At 39.4% G+C, this 21,255-nt stretch overlaps 1 protein-coding gene across 1 annotated transcript; it reads right to left on the reverse strand.

The window, feature by feature from the left end:
- Positions 1-4,021: 4,021 nt before the first annotated feature.
- LOC119730742 (TRPL translocation defect protein 14-like) lies at positions 4,022-21,241 on the reverse strand. Its single transcript, XM_038203764.1, has 10 exons — positions 21,060-21,241; positions 17,203-17,308; positions 13,885-13,922; positions 11,415-11,543; positions 9,852-9,946; positions 8,106-8,291; positions 7,131-7,323; positions 6,292-6,383; positions 5,071-5,186; positions 4,022-4,495 (listed from the first exon to the last, which is right to left on the reverse strand). Exons 1-10 carry the CDS (start codon positions 21,184-21,186, stop codon positions 4,360-4,362), a joined length of 1,218 nt encoding a protein of 405 aa, XP_038059692.1. The 5' UTR covers positions 21,187-21,241; the 3' UTR covers positions 4,022-4,359.
- Between the last annotated feature and the right edge of the window lie 14 nt (positions 21,242-21,255).

Genomic DNA, 21,255 nt, shown 5'->3' on the forward strand with positions numbered 1-21,255 from the left:
TCGGCGTGAACTGGTTAACTTTGATTTTCATGTAAAAGACATAATAAATGGCAATATTATTACTTTGTCATTCATTTGCATAATTTTAAAATTCAAGTTGTTGTTTTTTCCAGACAAATACTGGATTGTCTTTATGAGAAAAATTTAATACTTACATGATGGTCAACATTTTGACATTTCATTTGAAATTCAAGAGGATTTTAAAACATAAACACAATATAAAAACCACACAAGTTTGTTCCAAGTGACATGATTGCTAATACATATTTTAGCAAGGTGTTATATACCAGTCCCAACAATTTTCAGAAACAGATATCTTTCTGGGGTTTTTTCTTAACAGAATTGCATTTTTATCGTGCAAGCTTGCACAGAAGAAATAATATTAATAATTGAAATTTGTAGTACAATGTACATACTTTTTGTTTGAACCCAGAGAAAATGAAAGACATTTCCATTTTAATTGCTTTCTTCGCAGCAGAGCACAAACACACAAACTTTACAGGCTTAACCCTCCTGCTGTCTGAACAGTCAAAGACAGTCAAAATAAAAAATCAATCCTGTTCCCCTGCCATGCCTTTTACACAGGCTAGTCACCAACCGTCAGATCATATTTCAAGCAAGCACTCTGACTAGTCAAATTCAGTCAACAGATAAAAGCAGGCAAGAGGTAGCCACAGCTGTCTTATCAATCACCTACAGTCAAAGCATGGCTGTATCAAGTTACATAAACAGCCACAGCCAGTCAATCCTGCTTTATGTAGGCTGGGAGCTCTTAACTGTTAAAAACAGTCAATTAATTTTGACTGAAAGGACAACTTGGCACAGAATGCATGTATTCATAGGCTCAATTAGTTCTCTTAAAGACTTCAAATGTCTTCCATTTGTATAATTGCAGGTTATCAATGAAACTTTTTGATATATCTGAAAGCACATAATATTATAAATAAGAAGATGGATATATATATATACATGTATGTACATGTACATTTTCAATGCATTAGTGTACCACACTTAAAAGGAGACCAAATATTTTAAACATCACACCACACTTACAAAAAACAAAATCATTTTTTCAAGGTAAATATCCACACAATAAAAACTAGGAATTGCTTTTGTGTTGTATTATAAAGAAAGGACAGATTTCCATATAAGAAGTTCACTAATTTTCCTCTGTATTGACTAACAAGCCCCCAGATAGCAATTTCATGTCATCAAAGTCAATTTGAACAGTGAGAAAATACAAGCATTTTCTTAGAAAACACTTAGAATTTTTCAGTCCAATCTCATAGGGTTTGTACACAGGGTGTTGAGTGAACTTCGTATAAGGAAATCTTTCCTAAAGAAACAACATTTTTCCGAATCAATTTAGCAGAAGGAAAAATAAATGGAATTCCATTACGCAACATTATTTTAAATTAATTATTAACGTCCAGAATGTTTTGATTTCATGTAATTTTTTAAAGGAAAATGTCTATATGTACATTTTCACTGCATTAGTGCACCACACACAAAAAGAACAAATATTTTAAACACCACACTATACTTAAACATATCATTTTTTGCAAGAACATCTTATATAGATATACATTTTATGTAAATATCCACACAATAAAAAGTAGGAACGGTTTTGTGGTGTATTATAACGAAAACACATCCCCCCCCCCCCTCTTCATGCGACTAGGAGAAAATTTACCAAAAACTGATAATTTAGAATTTGTACACCAGAAAGCCTGTTTAGCCTTGCACATTCAGGACTGCAAATGCAGATATTAATTTCACCTACGATCAAATAGAAATTGTTTTCTTTCTTAGCTAGGTTAAATTTGTGTTCTATTAATTCGGAGTCCACTTTGTTTTGCATGGTTCTCACATTTCTCACCCTTGGAGGAACACTCGACTGTTCAGAACAATTCAAGAAAGGGCCAGTCTCAATACAAATCGTGGACAAGTTCCGGTCAAGTTGCAGACATTGTATCGGGTATAAGTTGCAAGTTTCTGAACAACTTCCCTGCAATCTTCCCGCAATGAAGTTGTCAGTATTGGTGGGTCAAGCAGTTACTAATAAAATTTCCCCGGAACATGTCCAGGACAGATGCAGAGCTTCTTCCGGACAATGTGAATGATTCTACCCGCAACTTGTCCGGAACCCTTTCGGGATATAAATTGAGTTGGGCACAAACAAAAGTGAAATAAAAAATTGAATTATTTTGTCATTCTCAACCGTGTACGACAAAAAAACCTTTTTGCGAAAAATAAGTAAGAAACAAAATAAAATACAAAATTTATACCAGGTAAACAATACAACCCGCACATATATCCTCTTATTTACACATTTTCGTGAAACGTAAAAATACACACAACTGTGTAATAGAAAACTTGAAGTTACTTATGGAGGATTAAACAATTCATGATTTGTAAAGCTAATAGTAGGATTTTTCCCCCCCCCCCTTTTTTTTTGCTTCTGGGTACCTGACGTGTGCGTATCGCAACTTTTGCTTGTATGGGCTCCGTGCGCCAACAAAATAGGGCGCGTTTTTACCACTTTTAAGAGCCTCGTTGACGGGACACACAGTGTGGCATACTGGTTCGCCCGCGAAGTACGCACACTTCCTAAATGTGCCAAAATGATTAACCACAGCGTCTTCGCGAGAGCATCAGGCGTCGTCAGCGCAGGAATACGTTCGAATTCTATTTGTGATGGTCTCCCAGACTAATCACCGCCTCACAAGTTTTTAAAAAAAATCTTTGTAATTAGAAAGAGTAGCACACAAAGCAAGTACTTTTATTTTAAAGAAAACGGCAGGAAAAAAATGATCCTCGACAATCTGTTCGCAGTTCTAGCTCTTTTCTATCCTAGTTCTATTCTAGATGTTTGTCACATGCGCAAGATGAACTGCATGTGAGAAGGAAGTGCATATATAGCACATTTGCTATATGACTCAAGATATATGCATATTGGCCAATACGCACCCACAAAATAGCAGTTATGAAGCTCCAAGTTGCAAACGCATGGTTCTTTTTAGTGGCGGGAGAAATCAGAGATTTCAAGTTATCCCAATCTTTTTTTTTTGAAGTGGATTCCAGCGATTAGATTTAGAAGTGTTCTTAAAGACAAGGTACACGCGCATTTTGGTATGCCTTTTGGCCTAAGGAGCCCGGAGTGCGTGTGACTACCTGAGCACAACTGCAGTGCCACGGCAGTAAGTGGCTGTCGCCGGATTTGTCTATACCAAATAACAGTTATCCGTCTTCACCAGAATCTCCAACTCGGCTCACAGTCATGTCAACAAAAAGTGACGAGTGAGCTGCTGCATGCATGATGATTGGGTAGTTGGCATTATTCAGAGACCACTGGGCCTTTGAAAATATACTTCAAAACTGTAATGTTCAAACAAAAATGGGTGGGATGTCGCTGATCAGTCAAATGGGCAGGCTGGTCATGAACCACGAAGACCACTAGTGACTGAATGACATTAAAGCCAGAGTCCATCATTTGCAGCTATCCAAAAGTAAGTGACATAATTATTGTTGAAAAACATACTTGGTTTAAAGATTAAAGGGGACTAAACTCCCTGTGAAATTATTCTTTTTGGCAAGCTGTCATTTTAAAGTAATCAACGAAAGAAGGCCTTTCCAACGGTGCGTCTCAACAAGCACCGTTGGAAATTCCGTTTGTAGTTTGTTTTTTTTTATTCGGCGAATTCATCGGATCAGTGCGCGACATCGCGTAGCTGCAATCGGCTCAGTGAGAACGTGTCTCGAACGCTGAACTGAGGCCCCATTCAAAACATGATTCAGCAACTTTTGATTTGAAATCAAAATCCTAGAAGGTTGTTTTTCTCGAAATATACAGCTGAAGCTAAGCTGAAACTTCATCAGGTCAGTTGTTCAGCACCCTTCTTTAGATTTTGAGCACTTTTGTTGCTTCAAACGAACACAATGCACAAATTACAAATGATGGACTATATCTTTAAAATCAGAGACCATGGAACCAATTGGGAGATGTTCCAGTTGTCTTTCTTTAACTTGCATCACAAAAAAATAGCAGGGTACATAATACAAGGTTAGAATATCTGGTTTCCAAAGCCAAACCGAATAGTTCAATTCAAACCCAATTTTAAAAAGTCTGGATTTTAAGCCCACCACCAGTTCTTTTGAAAGCCAATCGCTTTTTATATTCATGCAACACATCTCTTCTTTCTCTGCTGAATATTGATTATAGTTACAATGAAATACACTTTCTTTTAATCCATACCTCCCAGTACTTGGTACACTGCAAACATGAACACAAATGGCAAAGTTGGGAGAGATGTTGTTGGTGTGTGAATGATTCGCTCTGGAATCTTAATACCTTATTTTTTAGATCTTGGAAAGGTTGTACATGGAGTAGTTTTTATCGCCGGTGACTTCTTTGCTGATCTTCAGGAAATCTGGGAGTGGAAGTTCGTTGCCAGGTAAGGTGGTGTAGGTCTCTAGAAGGATTAAGCCTTTGCATCTGAAGGGAAATGAAACGAGATAGTCGGAAAAAAATGAGTTCGCGTGCCCTCACTTTGTTTTTATTCCTGCTCATGTTCTATTGTTCTTTGTGAAAAGTTCGGTATCTCAATGAAGTAGTCCAGGTCATTCGTGATAAAATCGCTGACGTGATGTTACGTGAATGCCCATTCCGATCATAACTAACACTTGAGCGTTGTGCGCCCACCTCCCTACACGTTCATGCGCCTTCGATGAGTGTTCTACTATCCGGAATGACCCATGACCCGTTATCACTGTGCGCATGCGCAGTTGCTGACCATAACCTACATGTGGGGACTTGTGAAACCTATAGAAAAACATCACCCCGGATGTGAAATCCTTAGATTAAGGGATAAAAGGAACACGATGCCATCAACCCACATGTCCTTCCCGTTGAGTCGTCTGAACTGGCTTATTGGACAAAAGACCACAAAGCAGAGTATCGCAGCGCAATAAAAAAATGGGCTGGGCATTGAGATGTAATATTCATTTTGAATAACACAAGCCGTCAATAATATGTAAAGTGTCTCCTAACGAACATTTGTTTAACATCACCTGTCATTTGGGGGTTCTCTGTAGATGTCCATCTGATAGTACAGGTTCTGCCACAGGAAACAGCGTCTTTTCTTGACAATCTGTGACCGTGTTGGATCACGCTGGGCTAGAAGGAGCTGGTCGAGAAAGGATAAACGACAGAAAGAGAAAGAGACTCAAACAGGAGAAATCAATGATGATCAAGTGATTAGATAATCATGATTACAGACTGTCTTTGCCTTTTAAATCTTTTGTTCTTAATTTGGACATGGTTACTTACAACACAGTGTTTGGTATACAAATGAAAAAGAAAAAAAACCCAAACATTTTAAAGAAATTAATTCCGATTTCTGGAAGTAAATGGTTATAAATCAGTCAAATTGATTTGTGTCAAATTCCAAAATGTTTCAGCAGTTGTTTCACCCTAACCACCCCCAACCCTTCAAAATCCATCTGCATGTTTTGTTGGAATTTGTTGGAATCTGTTGGAGTGGGTACTGCACCAAGTGATTATGCTTTACACGGAGTCAGGCATACCACCATAATCAGACTCCCAACAGTTTGGGTGTGTTGAGTTTACCATATGGTGTTGGATTTTGCAAGAATGAGGAAGGTTCCCAGTAAATCACTCAAGGGGGTAAGGGGTTTTAAGGGAACGTCTCATAAGTCGGAACACCAGACGTTTCCGGGCTGTTCCCAGTGGGAATAACGCATGTTCCCAATTGGAAGAGGCGATGTTAAGCGATGTTAACCGATGTTCCCCGATGTTACCTAGGGGCAACATTGAAAGCGTTCCGACTTTTGAGACCAAAAAAAAAAGTCTCCGGTTTCTGGTATGCGCGCGCGTCACCGTAGCCATGCGCGTCGGCAAAATGAAAAAAGTTTTTTTTCAATGAAAGATGATGTCTCAAAACCGCCAAACTCACTGGTTTGACTGGAATCCTGCTGCTGCACAATTTTAACGTGTTTTTAGATTGGGTTATGGTCGAGAATAAGCTTTATGTGGCCTCTCTGGACTCCCATATATTTGCACTAAGTTTAGTCGGGCACCATTTGCAGTCATCAGCCGACATTTGAAGCAAAAAAATCAGGGGGAAAAAAAAAAAAAAAAGCCGCGTCGCCGCACCACTTTTTGGGCAAGCTCCATACCAGAAACCGGAGACTTTTTTTTGGCCTAACCCTGTGGGGTAGCTTTTTGTCAGAAGTGTAATTGACTTGTTGATGCTGATAGTATAGTCTTACGTTATACTGTTTTGATGTGATGGGTGTTCTGGTCGTCACAACTTGATTGGTGATCTCTGGTCTGCAGATTGTTTGCATGTATGTGTACATACCTGCACAAGAAAAGAGGCAATCAACAAAATAAATATGGAGGCAGTTTAACTGGCACATTGGGGGTGTAGGCTAAACAACTACCCATCTCCCCTTCTGTCATATCACAGTTAACTTTCCACACACTACACGAAAAACTACCAAATTCCTTTTTCTGAAATGTCATACAATATTGCACATCTCATTTAAAGCGCCCATGTTATGCAAATATTGAGTGGCTCAGAGTGAAATGGGAGGAATATTATCGCAAGGTAAAATCTGGACTTTTCCATTTCACGAGGCGAAGCCGAGTGAACTGGAAAAGTCCAGATTTTACCAAGCTGCTTTCAGTGGTCCATTGTTGTTTCCGTGTATGACAGTAAAACAATCAGAAAACATTATGCACAAATCTTTTCAGTAAGCAGAATTTTGGGTTTACAATTTGAAGAGAAAAAGACCTTAAATGAAGAGTGTGTTCCTAAAGTGACAACACAGCAGCAGCGCCCTCAGTTGTCAGGAAAAGCATGACACATTTTACATGCTGAAAAAAAGTGCACTTTGCAAACATTTTCACCAAAAACGGAGGTCTCATAATTTTGATACATTTCAGAGGAATGGATATTTGCTACAAATACACTCCAGTGTAAAATTCATTCCACGGACCCTTTAATGGACCCCCTCGAACAATCTTGGATCTCTCACTGAATTTTAACTGACAATTTTCTCTTTAACAAGAACAAAGGATAAAAGAAATGACAAGGAGTACAAACCATTCTGGCCACGTTTGCGCAGTCTTGCCTTCGTCCCATCACTGGTTGTCGTCATGTAGTCATGCTTGACTTCAAAGTCCTCAAATGGTGGGAAGAGGTTCTCGTCAAGGAGCTCCTCAACCAGAAACTTGCGCTTGACGCTGTTCTTAGCCAGACGATCGCCAATGGCGATGCCCAGGCGATCTGCAATAGTCTGCTCAAAACAAACCAAAACAAAAACAAATTTACTAGACAATAGGAACAATTCACAACAGACTCCATTTTTTTTGAAAAGCTTTGCGTTGTCTCCATGTTCAGCTTCATCTCTGTCTTTCAGAATCATTGAGAAGCCCAGAATGTCCAATTCAAATTGCGATACATCCGACCTGGTTCTCATATTAGATTTAACCCTTCTATGCAATTATACATTCTGTGCCAAGCTGTCATTTCAGTCAAAATCAATCAAGTGACTGTTTTGAACGCTAGAAGATCCCAGCCTACATACATAAAGCAGGATTGACTGGCTGTGACGGTTTATGTATTTTGACACAGCTGCGCATTGACTGTAGGTGATTGATACGCCAGCTGTGCCTACCACCTGCCTACCGGGTACTTTTGTCTGACTGAATTTGACTAGTCACAGTGCTTACTAAAAATATGATCCGACTGTTGGTGACTAGCCTGTGTAAAAGGCATGGCAGGGAAGAGGATTCATTTATTTTTTTACTGTTGGTGACTGTTCAGACAGCAGGTGGTCATTGTGATTTTTCACACACCTTTAGGTTAAGACAATTCAGACTTCCAAATGTATCATTAAACACTCAAATGTAAACAAAAATGGAGAAAAGGGAAAACTTGCAAGATAATTAAACTTGTATTCAAAATGTCCATCGCAAGTTAAAGTAGCAACTGTGAGACAGCCATTTGGTGGCACGGCCGCAAGGTTTGTACAGCAATAATATCTGAACCGTCACCCGGACAAGAGTTGACACTTACAGAGATCATGCGTTTGATCTTCCCCTCAAAGTCTGTGGAGTTATCGATGATGTCAAAGTACGGATGACCGACCCAGGCCTGCTTGGTCTTATTGTCCTGCTTGATGGCGAAAGCACAGCTCTCATTTCGTGTGATGTTGCCTTGGAGACCGGTGTAAAACTCCTCTGCTCCATTGGCCGCGGTTTCCTGAGGAACAAGACGTGGGAAACAAAAGAAGGAATTTCACTAACTGAAGCTGCCAAATATGGAATAATGTTTAGTCATTGGCTTCGTAAATTCAGCTTCCAAATCAATTTCAATCTTAAGTAGCAAAGTTCATTGAACTTTGTACTATACGTAACAACACAATGGAAAGCAATTAGAATTTCGGATTCGACGTCATCTAAAGCACCACTTAGAGAACCTTTCCACCAAGTTTGAATAAACTCCGTGACATATCCTCACCGACACTCGCGCACTAGTTCGTCAAAATCGCGTAATCAACAATCTTGACACCCAGGTGTGTGCATGCACATAGGCCACAGAGCTTCACTTCGCTTGCTTGGTCACTGCCAACATTTACAACTGTCGTATTTTAAGTGTTATCTAATAGTGTACTGTTCGAGATTTCTGTTCTTTGAGTTGATTACAAATGAATGTAATCAAAATAAATTCAATGTAAGCAGGAAGTCCATAGAAAAGTTGAAAGGTCGTCATCACTGGCAGTACATCGTATTGTGAATCCATTTTGTTGTGGCCATCATAAGCCGTAGAAGAAACTTTGCACTTTGAAATGATTCCTAAATGACTTGTTTACAAATCCAGGTTTGATGACTCATCAACTTCCTCTTTTTATATTATAATTATTTTACAGGGTGTCTAACAAAGAAAACACAAGCCCTCTAAGCACCCTCCTCTTCAGTTTTTAAAAATATACATCGTAAATATCTATGTGTATATTTGGAGAGTACAGACCATTAGCTTTTCAAAAACACAACACCTTTCCAATAGCACTCCGCACTAATGACAATGTCAATTTTGCTCTATGCGATACACGCAATCATGTGCGCACATCAATGCCAGATGGCTGCATACATTCGCATAGAGAAACGGTGCTGCAAGCCTGCGCATATTCTTTACACGAGAAGTTCAAACAGCATATTTGCTTGAGATCCGGGTACTTTGCTTCTATTTTTAACATTGGTGCAGAGTGCTATTGGTGAAATATTCACTAAGTTGTTGCCGATTGAAAACAAGTACCATTTTTTTTATTTCTCCACAGTGACTAATACTTTGACGGCCGCAATAAGAACATGGGGTGAAACTTGCATTTGTGAAAAAGGCTACCAAGTAGAGGGCAAAGACAGTGTAGCAAAGTAAACATCTAAGAAGTTAACCAAACAGTCTTCATCAGGACTACCTTTACTTCCAAATGGATAAATGACCATTGTTTCAAAAAATATAAATAAACCGAACCAAAGAAAGAAAGAAAAATTAAAACATTAACGAAAACTACCCTCACCCCAATTCCATTACATTCCAACAAATGACAATTGCGACTGTGGACAGATTGAAAAATAAAGCACTTATTTTGAATCGGTCATAACTCTATAATTTACCCGATTGGAAAGATTTTTCCTTGTTGAAAAGCTCATTCTCTTTAAATATGTGTAGATATTTGAGATGAATTTTTTTTAAAGGCTTCGAAAAAGAGGGCGTGCTGAGGGTTTGGTTTTTTTGGAGACACATCTAGCCTGGCCTACATACCATGTGAATGACCTGATCGTATCGTTTGTCACGCAAGGCAACATTGTCAAAGCCGTACTCTTTTCTCATCTGATCCCACTGGCCCTCACCAAGATCTGGAAAACAAACAAGAAAGCTGATTACCTGTATAAAACTGTGATAAATGGGTAGGGAACAAGACTGTTTTAGCAAAGTTTTCCGACGATTATGTCCAGGTCGTCTATATTTTTTTTTTACGTTTTCACATTTGCAGGCTTTCAAGCAGACCGGGTAAAAAAGTAGCAGAACAGCAGGATCAAAATTTTCAGAGAGAGAGAAAAAAAAAAGGACAAAAGTAGGACTTTGTGGGACAAAATCAGGATTTGGATGATTAAAAACATTTCCTAACAAGTCTGATGGATGTGCATGGAAACTGTCTGACCAGTAACAAGGGTTACATGTGCTTGACACATCAAGTTTGAACAAACACAAACACAACCAAACAAGTGTTCACCGTAGATCGTGGACATCCTATTTTCCCTCTTTTGTTTGCATTCTAACTTTTTAGGAAAACTCCCATAGGTTTTGTACACGATCCCAATCGCGGACGTATGCTGGGAATCGTGGACGATAATGTTATCTTTTGTTCTCTGTTTTTTTTTCATCCATGGTTTGAAAAGATAAACACACAGTCGTGTGATCGGCCTCCCACCGTGGACGTCCTTTTGTCCCTCTAAATGTTTGTGCCTGAACTTTTTAGGAAGACTCCCAAATGTGATGCGATCAAGCTACATGAGTCGTTTGTCAACACTGGTCAATTTTTATTTTTTTACAGATTTGAAAAGAGTACAATCTCAGCATAATTACTGCTGTGAAAACTGCGTGCGGTACCATCTTTAGTTTAAAAATTATGCAAGTCGGAACACCAAGAGATGTCATAAAGTGATGTGATTAAGTGATTTTATTTTGGTCTGTATCTCCAAATAAAAATTCCTGACAAATGACTCATTTAGCTTGATCGCATCACAAAGGTTTTGTACACGATCTGAATCGCGGACGTTTGCTGGGAATCGCAGACAATATTGCTCTCTGTTGTTCTCCGTCGTTTTTTTGTCCACAATTTGAATGCCTGAACACGCCCACCAACTTTGGGGGACCAAAATTTTTGTGGAGACAGTTGAAAGTCCCCTGAACCGAATTTTCCTAATAGAAACCTTTCTCACAATGCAATTGTGAATTCAGACAACGGTAAGTGTGTGGGGTGGGGGACGTTAATGATGTAAGGTTGTGGGAAGTTAAGATTATTATTATCCATGTGGCACACAGTTTTCAAGAGCGGCGCACCATTTATCTCTTCCAGCCAGTGTGGGAGAAGGGCCAATCCTCATGATTAGGTATCCCTGGTGAGACACGATACGGCCAGCCAATAGACCATTATCATGTTGCGGCCATCTTGATTTTTTCCCCATTCAAATCAACATACCCAAAGCGAGGCTGGAAGGAAAAATAGTCTGGTTCCTTCTTGCACGAAAAACATTATCATTCAGTACTGCGATGGGATACAGGGAACATGACTGAAATGGTGGCAGCATGATCTTTACTTACAGGCGGTGGGGTCCATGGCACCGCGGTCGCAGATGACGAGGCATTTCTTTGGGCAGTACTCGGCCAGCGTGAAGAACGTCTCCTCGGCCTGAAGCAAGGTCTTCAAAAGGTTGACTTGGAAAAAGTAACCTGTGTATCAAGAGAGATTTAGTGAGATGATTCAAAGACCAAATTCACCAAACGATGAACAGAGAACCTCAAATATAGACCACTGTACTTTAGTCTTGACACTCATAGGGAATTACATCACACGATGTCATGGTCGTGTATGACTAGACAGGCAATCCTAGTAATGGTCAATGCACCAGTGAGCACGAGGCTGTGGGTTCAAGTCCCCACTCGCATATTTCTGACTTTCCAAAGTTTATATCAGTATCAAACATAACTTAAAGCAAGAAAAAAACTGTGTTAAAGATCTGCACCAAAAAAAAATATCCCACTGCTATGGTAAATCAGATTGCATATTTATCTTTTATGACTCTTTTATTTTGTTAGTGTTCAGCACAAAATTCCATCAAAGGATTGACAAAATTTCAAAACTAAAGACAAGAAAGAAAAAAGAAGAGGCATGTTGGAATGGTGTTCAGGTTATCATAGACAATTACATGTACCCAAAATAATGAGATCCTAAATTGTTAGCCCGAGTGATGTACATGAACATGTACTTTACTCCTAAGAACCTTAACCCCAACTCCCCAGCCTAATTTACTAGGAACCATACCCATTCTGGCAAATTCCAACACCCACATGGGAAATTGTACACACACACTGTTGGACTTAGTTTCTGGAGGTATGCTAACCCCAGTGTAAAAGACCATCAGTTTAGGGGTACTGTACCTTTCCCAACAGATATAAACAAAACCTGCTGTTGAACTTTGATGGGTTAGGTTTGGTTAGGGTTAATGTTTTTGTCTGCTATAACCCTAATCTTCCTCCAAAATCCTCCAGGCGGTTTTGGAATGGCTGAATGGCAAAAAGAAGTGCCGGTTGATATTGGAGGATGCATTGTGTCGAGTTCGTAGGCTGTACCCAGCATTGTTTATGTTCAGCTATGCAAAACTGAGCCCTGCACTATGCTCGATATCATCCGCACTGCTTCTGAATCTCATCGGCACTGCCTCAACCCATTAAAGGGAAGATACAACATTTGCAAACATCTCAAAACGAAATGATCAAATTCTCACGAAATACCTGACTGGATTGTTAGGGAATGACAGTCTCAAGCATCCTGTAAAATCATGGCTCCTGGTGTGCTCTCATTTTCAAGAAAATGGTAGAAAACTGGCTTTTTTCAAAAACTGCTCCTAGTTTTTCATAATTAGTTATTCCGCGTTTTCTTTGCAATTGTGAAGGGTTACAAGCCTGCTATACTGATTCCCTAACCTTACAATTCCCCAAAATCTATAAATTGCTCCGTTTCATCTTAAGTGGGGTCAGGGAACTAGACTACAAGATCATGATTTGGTTTTCTTAGTTTTTTCGGCATCTACAAGCCCAAAACGTGAAACAAGTCATTTTATCAATATTGGCTGTAACATACTAATCCTCTTAATCCATTTATTTCTGAAAATTGCAGCAAAAGCAAATGTTGTACATTCCCTTTAACAGTGATTGTTGGAGGATTTGAAGGATTGAGGCAATGGTCACCCCTCCACTGAACATATTCAAGAAATAACGCACGATTGTGGAGGATTGAGGATGCTTCCTAGCCAAAGGGCCTAGGGGCTTAGGGTTAAGTATTCTATATAGTCCTCTGGATTCAAAGGTGGCTTGCCCAGAAAATCCCTCTCTATACCGTCACTTTTATTACCTTAAAGGGAATATACAACATTTGCAAACATCGAAAAATAAAACTACCAAGTTTTTACAAAATACCTTACTAGGATGTTGGTAAATGACCGTCTAATTAAGCATCCTGTAAAATTATGGCACCTGGTGTCAAGTCATTTTCAATAAACTTGTATTGTTGTATACATTTCCAACGGTGGTCGGCTGACCACCGTTGGAAAAACCTAACTATTTTTCAACTACTGCTCCAAATTTACAATTTTCAGTCCAAATTTTGTTTGCTATTAGTTACATGTTCAAGAACGGGTGCAGGCCAGCTAGACTGGTTCCCTTACCTTACAATTTTCCGACAACTATAAATTGATCCATTTTATCTTTAGTGGAGTCAGGGAACCAGACTACTTAAACATTTTTTGTTTTTCTTGGTTTTTCAAGCATTTTCGAAACACAAAACTTCAAAACATGTCAGTTAAACAATATTTGATCTAAGGCCTATTATACTAACCCCTCAAATAGTTAATTTCTGAAAATTACAGCAAAAGCCAATGATGTACATTCCCTTTAATGATAAACTAAAATTCAATACCCCTGTGACCAACAACATGTCTTTATGAGAAGCTGGCCCACGCAATATATTCAAATCAATGGCCTCTACCCAGCGCCAATGCACAAATTTACTCACTGGCTTCCTCGTTCAGATCGGAAAATTTCACTCCTCCGCTGCAAAACAAACAAAGCAGAAAACGATTAATTGCAACGCGTTTATGTTTTACTTGTACTCATCATCTGCATGGGCGATCAATCATTCTAATCATGAATAACTGAATATGGAGGAAAATAGATGTGCTCAACAATTCTGTCGATAGTACAATTAAGCGCATCAGTTTTCAGGCCAAAACATGGATTTCTCATTAAAAAGCTCTTTGTCCAATGATTATAAATATGCACACTTTTATATTTTTGAAAAGTAATAAAAAGAAATGTTGATTGTTTGTTAAAACATCTACAATGTAGAGCACTCATTTCCAGTATGTTTGAAAATGTAAATTCAAATTCAACTTGAAAAGAGGTTGTGGAATGCTCGAAGACATTTCCGTCATTTTTCGGGTATATGTAGCCTAAGGTGTGATGAAATAAAAACGACTATTGTTTCTGGCATAAAATGAGTACAAAAGGTACTTTTGAGAGCTGTTTTTCAAGTCCTGTCATGCCTGTTTCGACCCGAACGTGCAATTTGTGTAAAGGTCGTCGTTGCGGGCAGCAAACAAAACACAGTACATCGTGACGTAATAAACAGGACTCCCGATGCCTGTTTATTACGTCACGATTTACTGTGTTTTGTTTGCTGCCCGCAACGACGACTTTTACACAAATTGCACGTTCGGGTCGAAACAGGACCTGAAAAATAGCTCTCAAAAGTACCCTTTGTGCTCATTTCATGACAGAAACAATAGTTGTTTTTATTTCATCACACCTTAGGCTACATATACCCAAAAAATGACGGAAATGTCTTCGAGCATTCCACAACCTCTTTAAGTCAGCACCTTCACTGGCAGATGTTCTGGGGGGCCATAATAACATTATAAATTCATAATGCGTTTTGTTCCAAGTTTCTCTCACTAAAAAAAAAAAAAAAAATCCCCCTTTTCTAACTCAGATCTTCTTAATGAGGCATTTGTTTGGAGTTATATGTAAGTAAAATTACAACGCCGAGGGAAAAAAGGTGTATTTTTCCTTAAAAAGAATTGAAAAAAATAATCAAAAAAAAAATTAGCTTGTTTCTCTCTACATGATTATGTTAAAACATCACTGATGAGCTTATATGCCCCTGTGGGGGGTATAACATTCCATCTTGTTTGTATCCCCATTGGGTACATATTCTGATTTGGCAAAGAACAAAGGACAGAATATTCTAGGGAAAACTCAAGGAATCAGGTAGGGACTGAAAATCCAATCCACATGTGGCCCATGGGAGGAATCGAACCCGGGTCACAGCGGTGGAAGGCGAGGAAAGAACCGCTGAGCCAACCTGACTCCCCTTCGGTATCTTCTGGCAAAGTCAATATTGTCTTTGATAAGCCATAGATTAGATTGTGAGTGCAATATCAAATTTCTTATTTACATATCTCACATATATGTATGTCAAGGACATGCATGTATGTACATTTTTGTTTGTCTGTTCATGTACATTGTTAGTCTGTTTCCAGTACATGGGTTTTTATAGATAAGAAAAAAATATCCGATTTTGCGCCCGATTTCCGGACGCCACCGTTTTTGAATTTCGGACTAAATTTCATGACACTGAAATTGTTCACAAAAGTTCAACAGCAAGCGTTATGGTAAAAGTACCAGTATTTAACTGATTGAATTTACAAGTTTTTCAACAAAGAGGTTTAGCAACACTGCATGAGGAAAGTCGAGGGGAACATCGATGTGCGCCACGTTAGGGGACTCCACTATTGTCGTTTAGACAGCCTGTCTGAGCACATACATGTAGATCTGCTATTCTTATTTTGCCAGAAACAAGCCGATGTCTGAATGTAATATTCCACCCTCTTTGTTTTAAAGAGGTTGTGGAATGCGCGAAGACATTTCCGTCATTCTTCAGGAATATGTAGCCTAAGCTGTGATGAAATAAAAAAAAACCATTGTGTCTGTCATGAAATGAGTACAAAAGGTACTTTTGAGAACTGTTTTTCAGGTCCTGTTTCGACCGGAACGTGCAATTTGTGTAAAACTCGTCGTTGGGGGCAGCAAACAAAACATAGTAAATCGTTACGTAATAAACAGGACTCGTTTATACTACCCTGCATCAGGAGTCCTGTTAATTATGTCACGATTTACTATTCCACAACCTCTTTTATATTACAATGTCAATGTATTACGTACTATGAAACTGCAAAGTCCTAACTTGCCCGTTAAATTAATTTACCAAAGAGAACAATAAACCCTGTTGAAACAGACAACAAACGGTTATTTCTTTTCATATGGCCTGCATTATCCGAACAGGGGTTCCATTATGTGCCTAGCACTTGATGGAGAAGACAGTGTGTTCTTGACTCATCAATGTGGGATGCGCCCGGTACTCTGCACACTGTGTGCTGAGGAGTGAATCGATGGCAGGTAACCGGCGTTGTAATAATAACTGCACCATCGATCAAGGACGGGGAGCTGATGTAATTATAGACGCGTTATTAAAAACGGTAACGGCTGAATTTCACTATCACGGGGGCTGGGTTCAGCCAGCTGTGTAGGTTGTGTTTGATGAAAACGGATGCATTGCTTCATCCAAAGATAAGAAAAAATAACTAATTACTACATGAACTTTGAAATTTGTGTTTATTTTGGCAAAAAGAACATTCAAAATCATGGGCGTCGCCAGGATTTTTTCTAGAGGGGGGCAAAAAATTTTTTGCCAAAAAATGTTTGTATTTCTCAACACATTCTCGATTTATCAGTTTTAGAGGGGGGCAGGGACATTTTGCCCCCCCCCCCCAACTCATTAAATTTACACCACTTTGTCTTCGCGCCTCTTTTTTTTTTCTTTCCTTTTTTGCTTTTCCAGGGGGGGGGGGGGGGCAAGTGCCCCCCCCCTTGCCCCCCCCCCCCCCCTCGCGACGCCCATGTTCAAAATAGACCTTTTACTCTGGCACGTAGAACCATGTACATGATGTTGCCAATATATTGATTGTAAATGTGAAAACAATTAAAATGGAATTTAAAATAAGAAAAAAATGACCTGAATACAAATTGAAGGGAATATTTTTTCTGTTATTAGAAGCACAATAATAATTTGTTCAATAATAATAATCTTTTTGAATGGAAATAAATTGTTTTAAAAATATACAGTCTGTTTCAAAAACTAATACCTTTCAGAATCTGAGAAGTCTTCAAGAATTTTACTAAAAAACCATTGACAAATTATCAGTTGTTCAAAATCAACTACAATGCTCCCATTTTCATGATTCAGACTACAGAATACATATTACATAATACTTACGAGAGTAGATAGGTAGCCATTTCACCCACCATGTAAACCTTGTAGCCAAGGTTCTCAAAGAACGTCGCCAGGCGGGCCTGCCCGGTGGTCTTGCCACCACAAGGTCCTGTGATACAGAGGAAAAGAAATTACTTCAAAAACCATGCAAATTAATTTATTCTTATGTACGTAATGAACTTTTCAGTGTCTTTTCTGGCTGACCTCGTAGCATCGGGGAGAATTATATATTACAAATGTTTAGTTGTGGTACCCGCTGCTACAGACTTGAACTAGCCAGTCGATCCCGGCAAGCTCGGTGATCGAGTGGTAGGACGTCTGCACTAGTAAGCAGGAGGTCGTGGGTTCGAGTCCCACTCGAGCCCTCAGACAACAATGATTATACAGTGTTTATAAAAATTATTTAAAAAATCACACAATGGCAAATCCTAATATAAAATATTTAAAAAAAAATTATATTAATAAATTCAAATTTAATTTCATTACTTTTATTATTTGCATAAGGCCTTTAAGAATAGCTAACAATTCCCAGCGACAGTAAAAATTGCCAAATTTAGGGTGGTCGAATATGCCATCTCGATTTCAATGGAGCTTTTGGAGGAGTTTGCAGTATCTGTATCAGGGCAATTCAACGGTTACTCACATTACATTTTCGTAACGTGAGTAACTGATTTTGTGCATCTTGTTTATCATACATAACACATTTTTCTGGATGTCATCTTTGGTGCTTAGGTAGGTCTAGGTCTACTCTATCTACCATGGGGATAACAGTTATTAAACCTTTTCAGTAAGGTAATTACAGCCCAAGGAAACTCAGAAGTACATCAAAAATGTAACGTGAGTAACTGTGGAATTGCCCATCTGTATTTGTCTGTATCTGTATCATTATAGTCGGTAAAGCATCCCAGGAGAAACATCACACCAACTTAGAGAGAAGATAATTTAAGAAGAAATTGCAGTTTTACAGGTGGAAGGAAAAGCCCAGAAGAATATTCTGGGGAAAACCCACGGAATCAGGTAGGGACTGAAAACCCAATCCACATATTGGCCCAGGCGGGATTCGAACCCGGGTCACAGCGGTGGAAGGCGAGGAAAGTACCGCTACGCCAACCTGACTCCAGTATTTAAAGGGAGGTAGATCCTTAATTGGCATTGGACTTAATACAACAATTTAATATTAATCCTGTGTTTTGACATTTTAATTAAACCATTTTACTTGTCCTTTTGAAGTGGTATGGTTTATGGTTAATTTTCTAAATGATTTTCAACTAAATTAAAAAACCATGCCAATTCAAAGAGTCCAAAATTGAAATAGCAGGAAGGATTTTTATTTGATTGCATCCACCTGTGGACAGAGATTATAATCCACGGATAGATTTGCTTACAATCAGCAGCTGCAGCAATCACAATAAGTGGGGCATATACTTTGCGAGAGTTGAAGGATGAAAACCAAAAGGCGCCTTTTTTTTACATGTAGTTGCTGTAATATTTTCTTTCAATATTCAATATTTAGGCTTTCCTTCGTTTTCATTGTTATCTTTGTGCATTTTTGTTCTTTAATCTTGCATTAGCCTGGTTTATGATATGACTTTTTATTTTGGTGATCAATCATGATGATGTATTGTAGGGCCCCTCTTTAGTTTTGATCAAGTTAAGAGTCAAGAGTGTTTTCTATCATTAAAAAATGACCCTTTCAACCTAATGGAGACTTCTTTCAATTCCAATGACAGCTTTTAAAAATTGTGAACAGATTCTTGGGTAGAAATTGCCATTTTCATACGCAGTTTATGGTTGGCGCCGTACTGTACTTTTTTTCTTCATGCTGCATTTGTCGTCATTTTTATCCCAAAATTTCCCTTAAAAATTAAAAACACTGCCCCCTGTCTTTGACAGACACATTTCACCAACTAGTTTGGTTAGTCAAAAAAATAAATAAAAGGGGAATTTGCTCTCTTATAGGGAATGGGCCATACACTACACGGTCACAAAAATATCCTGTTTGATACATAGATCCAAGCAGAATTTTTCTTAACGGCAACATTAGTCATCATCATTACTAGTTTTGGCTTTGACCATGTTGACTGTTTGAGTTGACTTTTGAGGAAAATTCTGCTGAAATCTAAATGCACATGATGCAGTTGCACTTGCAGGCCTTCTTGAAAATGAAGTGAGGAAATAAAGTTCAAATCATCAGTCATTCACTCATTGTCAGTCATACCACAAAAAATAGGTGTCAGGTCAACTCGCCCCCTGGCCGACTCGCCTCTTACCAACTCGCCCCTTACCGACTCGCCCCTTACAAGCTCGCCCCCTGGCCGACTTGCCCCCTAGCCGACTCGCCTCCTCGCCTCCTAGCAGTAGCCGACTCGCCCCCTGACCGACTCGCCCCCTGGAAAATGATGCACCGTACGGGGACATCGTAAAACAAATAATAAAGACAGTGGAGGGGAACACAGAGGGTCCAGCAAATCAGCTTTGTTATCTGAGTTTTGGGATTGAACTATTCAGATTGCCCAATTCAAAATTTGGTTCTAAAAGTTCCATGTGTTGTCACCGTGCAATCACCGTGCAATCACCGTGAACGCTACGCGTTATGGCCCAACGGGCCCTATGCCACGGGCACTCCGCGAAAAATCACGCTGCGCTAATCCGCTATATCGGTAAAGCTGTGCTAAGGTGTTTCCAACCCAAAGTTTTTATAAAGGATCAATAGTTTTTTGCATTGGGATCGGAAATCCTTCAAACTGGCGTTTGAATAATTTGGCTCCGTTAAGTTTCACGTTGCGACCGGGCAATGTGCTCCACTGTCTTTATTTTTATTTCACGATGTCCCCGTACAGTGCTTAATTTTCAAGGGGGCGAGTCGGTCAGGGGGCGAGTCGGTCAGGGGGCGAGTCGGCTAGGAGGCGAGTTGGCGAGGGGGCGAGTCGGTTAGGGGGCGAGTCAGCCAGGGGGCGAGCTTGTAAGGGTTGAGTCGGTTAGGGGGCCAGGTCGAGTCGGTCAGGGTGCGAGTTGGTAAGGGGCGAGTCGGTAAGAGGCGAGTCGGTAAGAGGCGAGTTGACCTGCAATCAAAAAATAGTAGGGAAAGGAACAGATGAAGTGAATGTACATGGAAAGGAACCGTGAGAACCATAGAGCATAGCCCCATAAATGTGGCCTATTTACTGGACTGCCTCCGTAAACATAGGCCACACGTCCACATGTACAAAAACGTGTCGACTTTGCCAAATTTTGATTTTCACATTTAGGCTTACTTTGTAGGTTTCTTTTGCTTTAGAAGCATTCTCACCCTCTATATAGGCTAATCAGAAAGTGCTGCCTTTTTCAGATGTCCATTTTTCGTGAAATTTCCAGATACATTTGCACATGTTTGCGTATCAAAATTTCACAAAAATTAGACATCTGAAAAAGGCAGCACTTTCTGATTAGCCTATATAGAGGGTGAGAATGCTTCTAAAGCAAAAAAACCCTACAAAGTAAGCCTAAATGTGAAAATCAAAGTTTGGCAAAGTCGACACGTTTTTGTACATGTGGATGTGTGGCCTATGTTTACGGAGGCAGTCCAGTAAATAGGCCACATTTATGGGGCTACATAGAGCAAGGAACAGAACATAATCTTGTTTTGTTTTGTTAAAAATATTTACTATGGCCGAAGCACGTGCTAAGAGATAACGCATTGCATGCATGCAGCGGTCATTCATTGCGTCATGCATGGCATGCACAATCAACTGATCAATGCGATTAGCTAGCCTCACTGCACATTATGCAATTGCAAGACAAAATATTTTGCAGGACGCTTGTGAAATTCATATCATTTTTACTCATCAAAACCACACGTTCTCAACGAGGAAACACATTACCTCCAGTCAGGACGATCTTATAGATTTTCCTCTCCTTCTCCATGGTCGACCGGCTAAATTTGACGACACTTTGAAGTGAAATTTGACAAGGAAATACACGAAACACACCGCGCACTCGGGTAAACATAAACACAGCAGTTCACGTTTGTTTACTACTACGCAATAATGGCGCGCTCCTCGTGGCGCGCTTTCCGTA

The sequence above is a fragment of the Patiria miniata genome, unplaced genomic scaffold, assembly GCF_015706575.1.
Source record: "Patiria miniata isolate m_02_andy unplaced genomic scaffold, ASM1570657v1 HiC_scaffold_22, whole genome shotgun sequence".
In the NCBI taxonomy this organism is placed as follows: Eukaryota; Metazoa; Echinodermata; class Asteroidea; order Valvatida; family Asterinidae; genus Patiria; species Patiria miniata.

Excerpts from the sequence above, each read along its gene's own strand:
- LOC119730742 (XM_038203764.1), bottom strand. The coding sequence starts at position 21,186 with ATGTTTACCCGAGTGCGCGGTGTGTTTCGTGTATTTCCTTGTCAAATT. Across the intron at positions 7,324-8,105 it reads AGATCAAACGCATGATCTCT|ACTATTGCAGATCGCCTGGG; the intron begins GTAAGTGTCAAC and ends TGTTTTGAGCAG. Across the intron at positions 4,496-5,070 it reads AGAGAACCCCCAAATGACAG|ATGCAAAGGCTTAATCCTTC; the intron begins GTGATGTTAAAC and ends ATTTCCCTTCAG.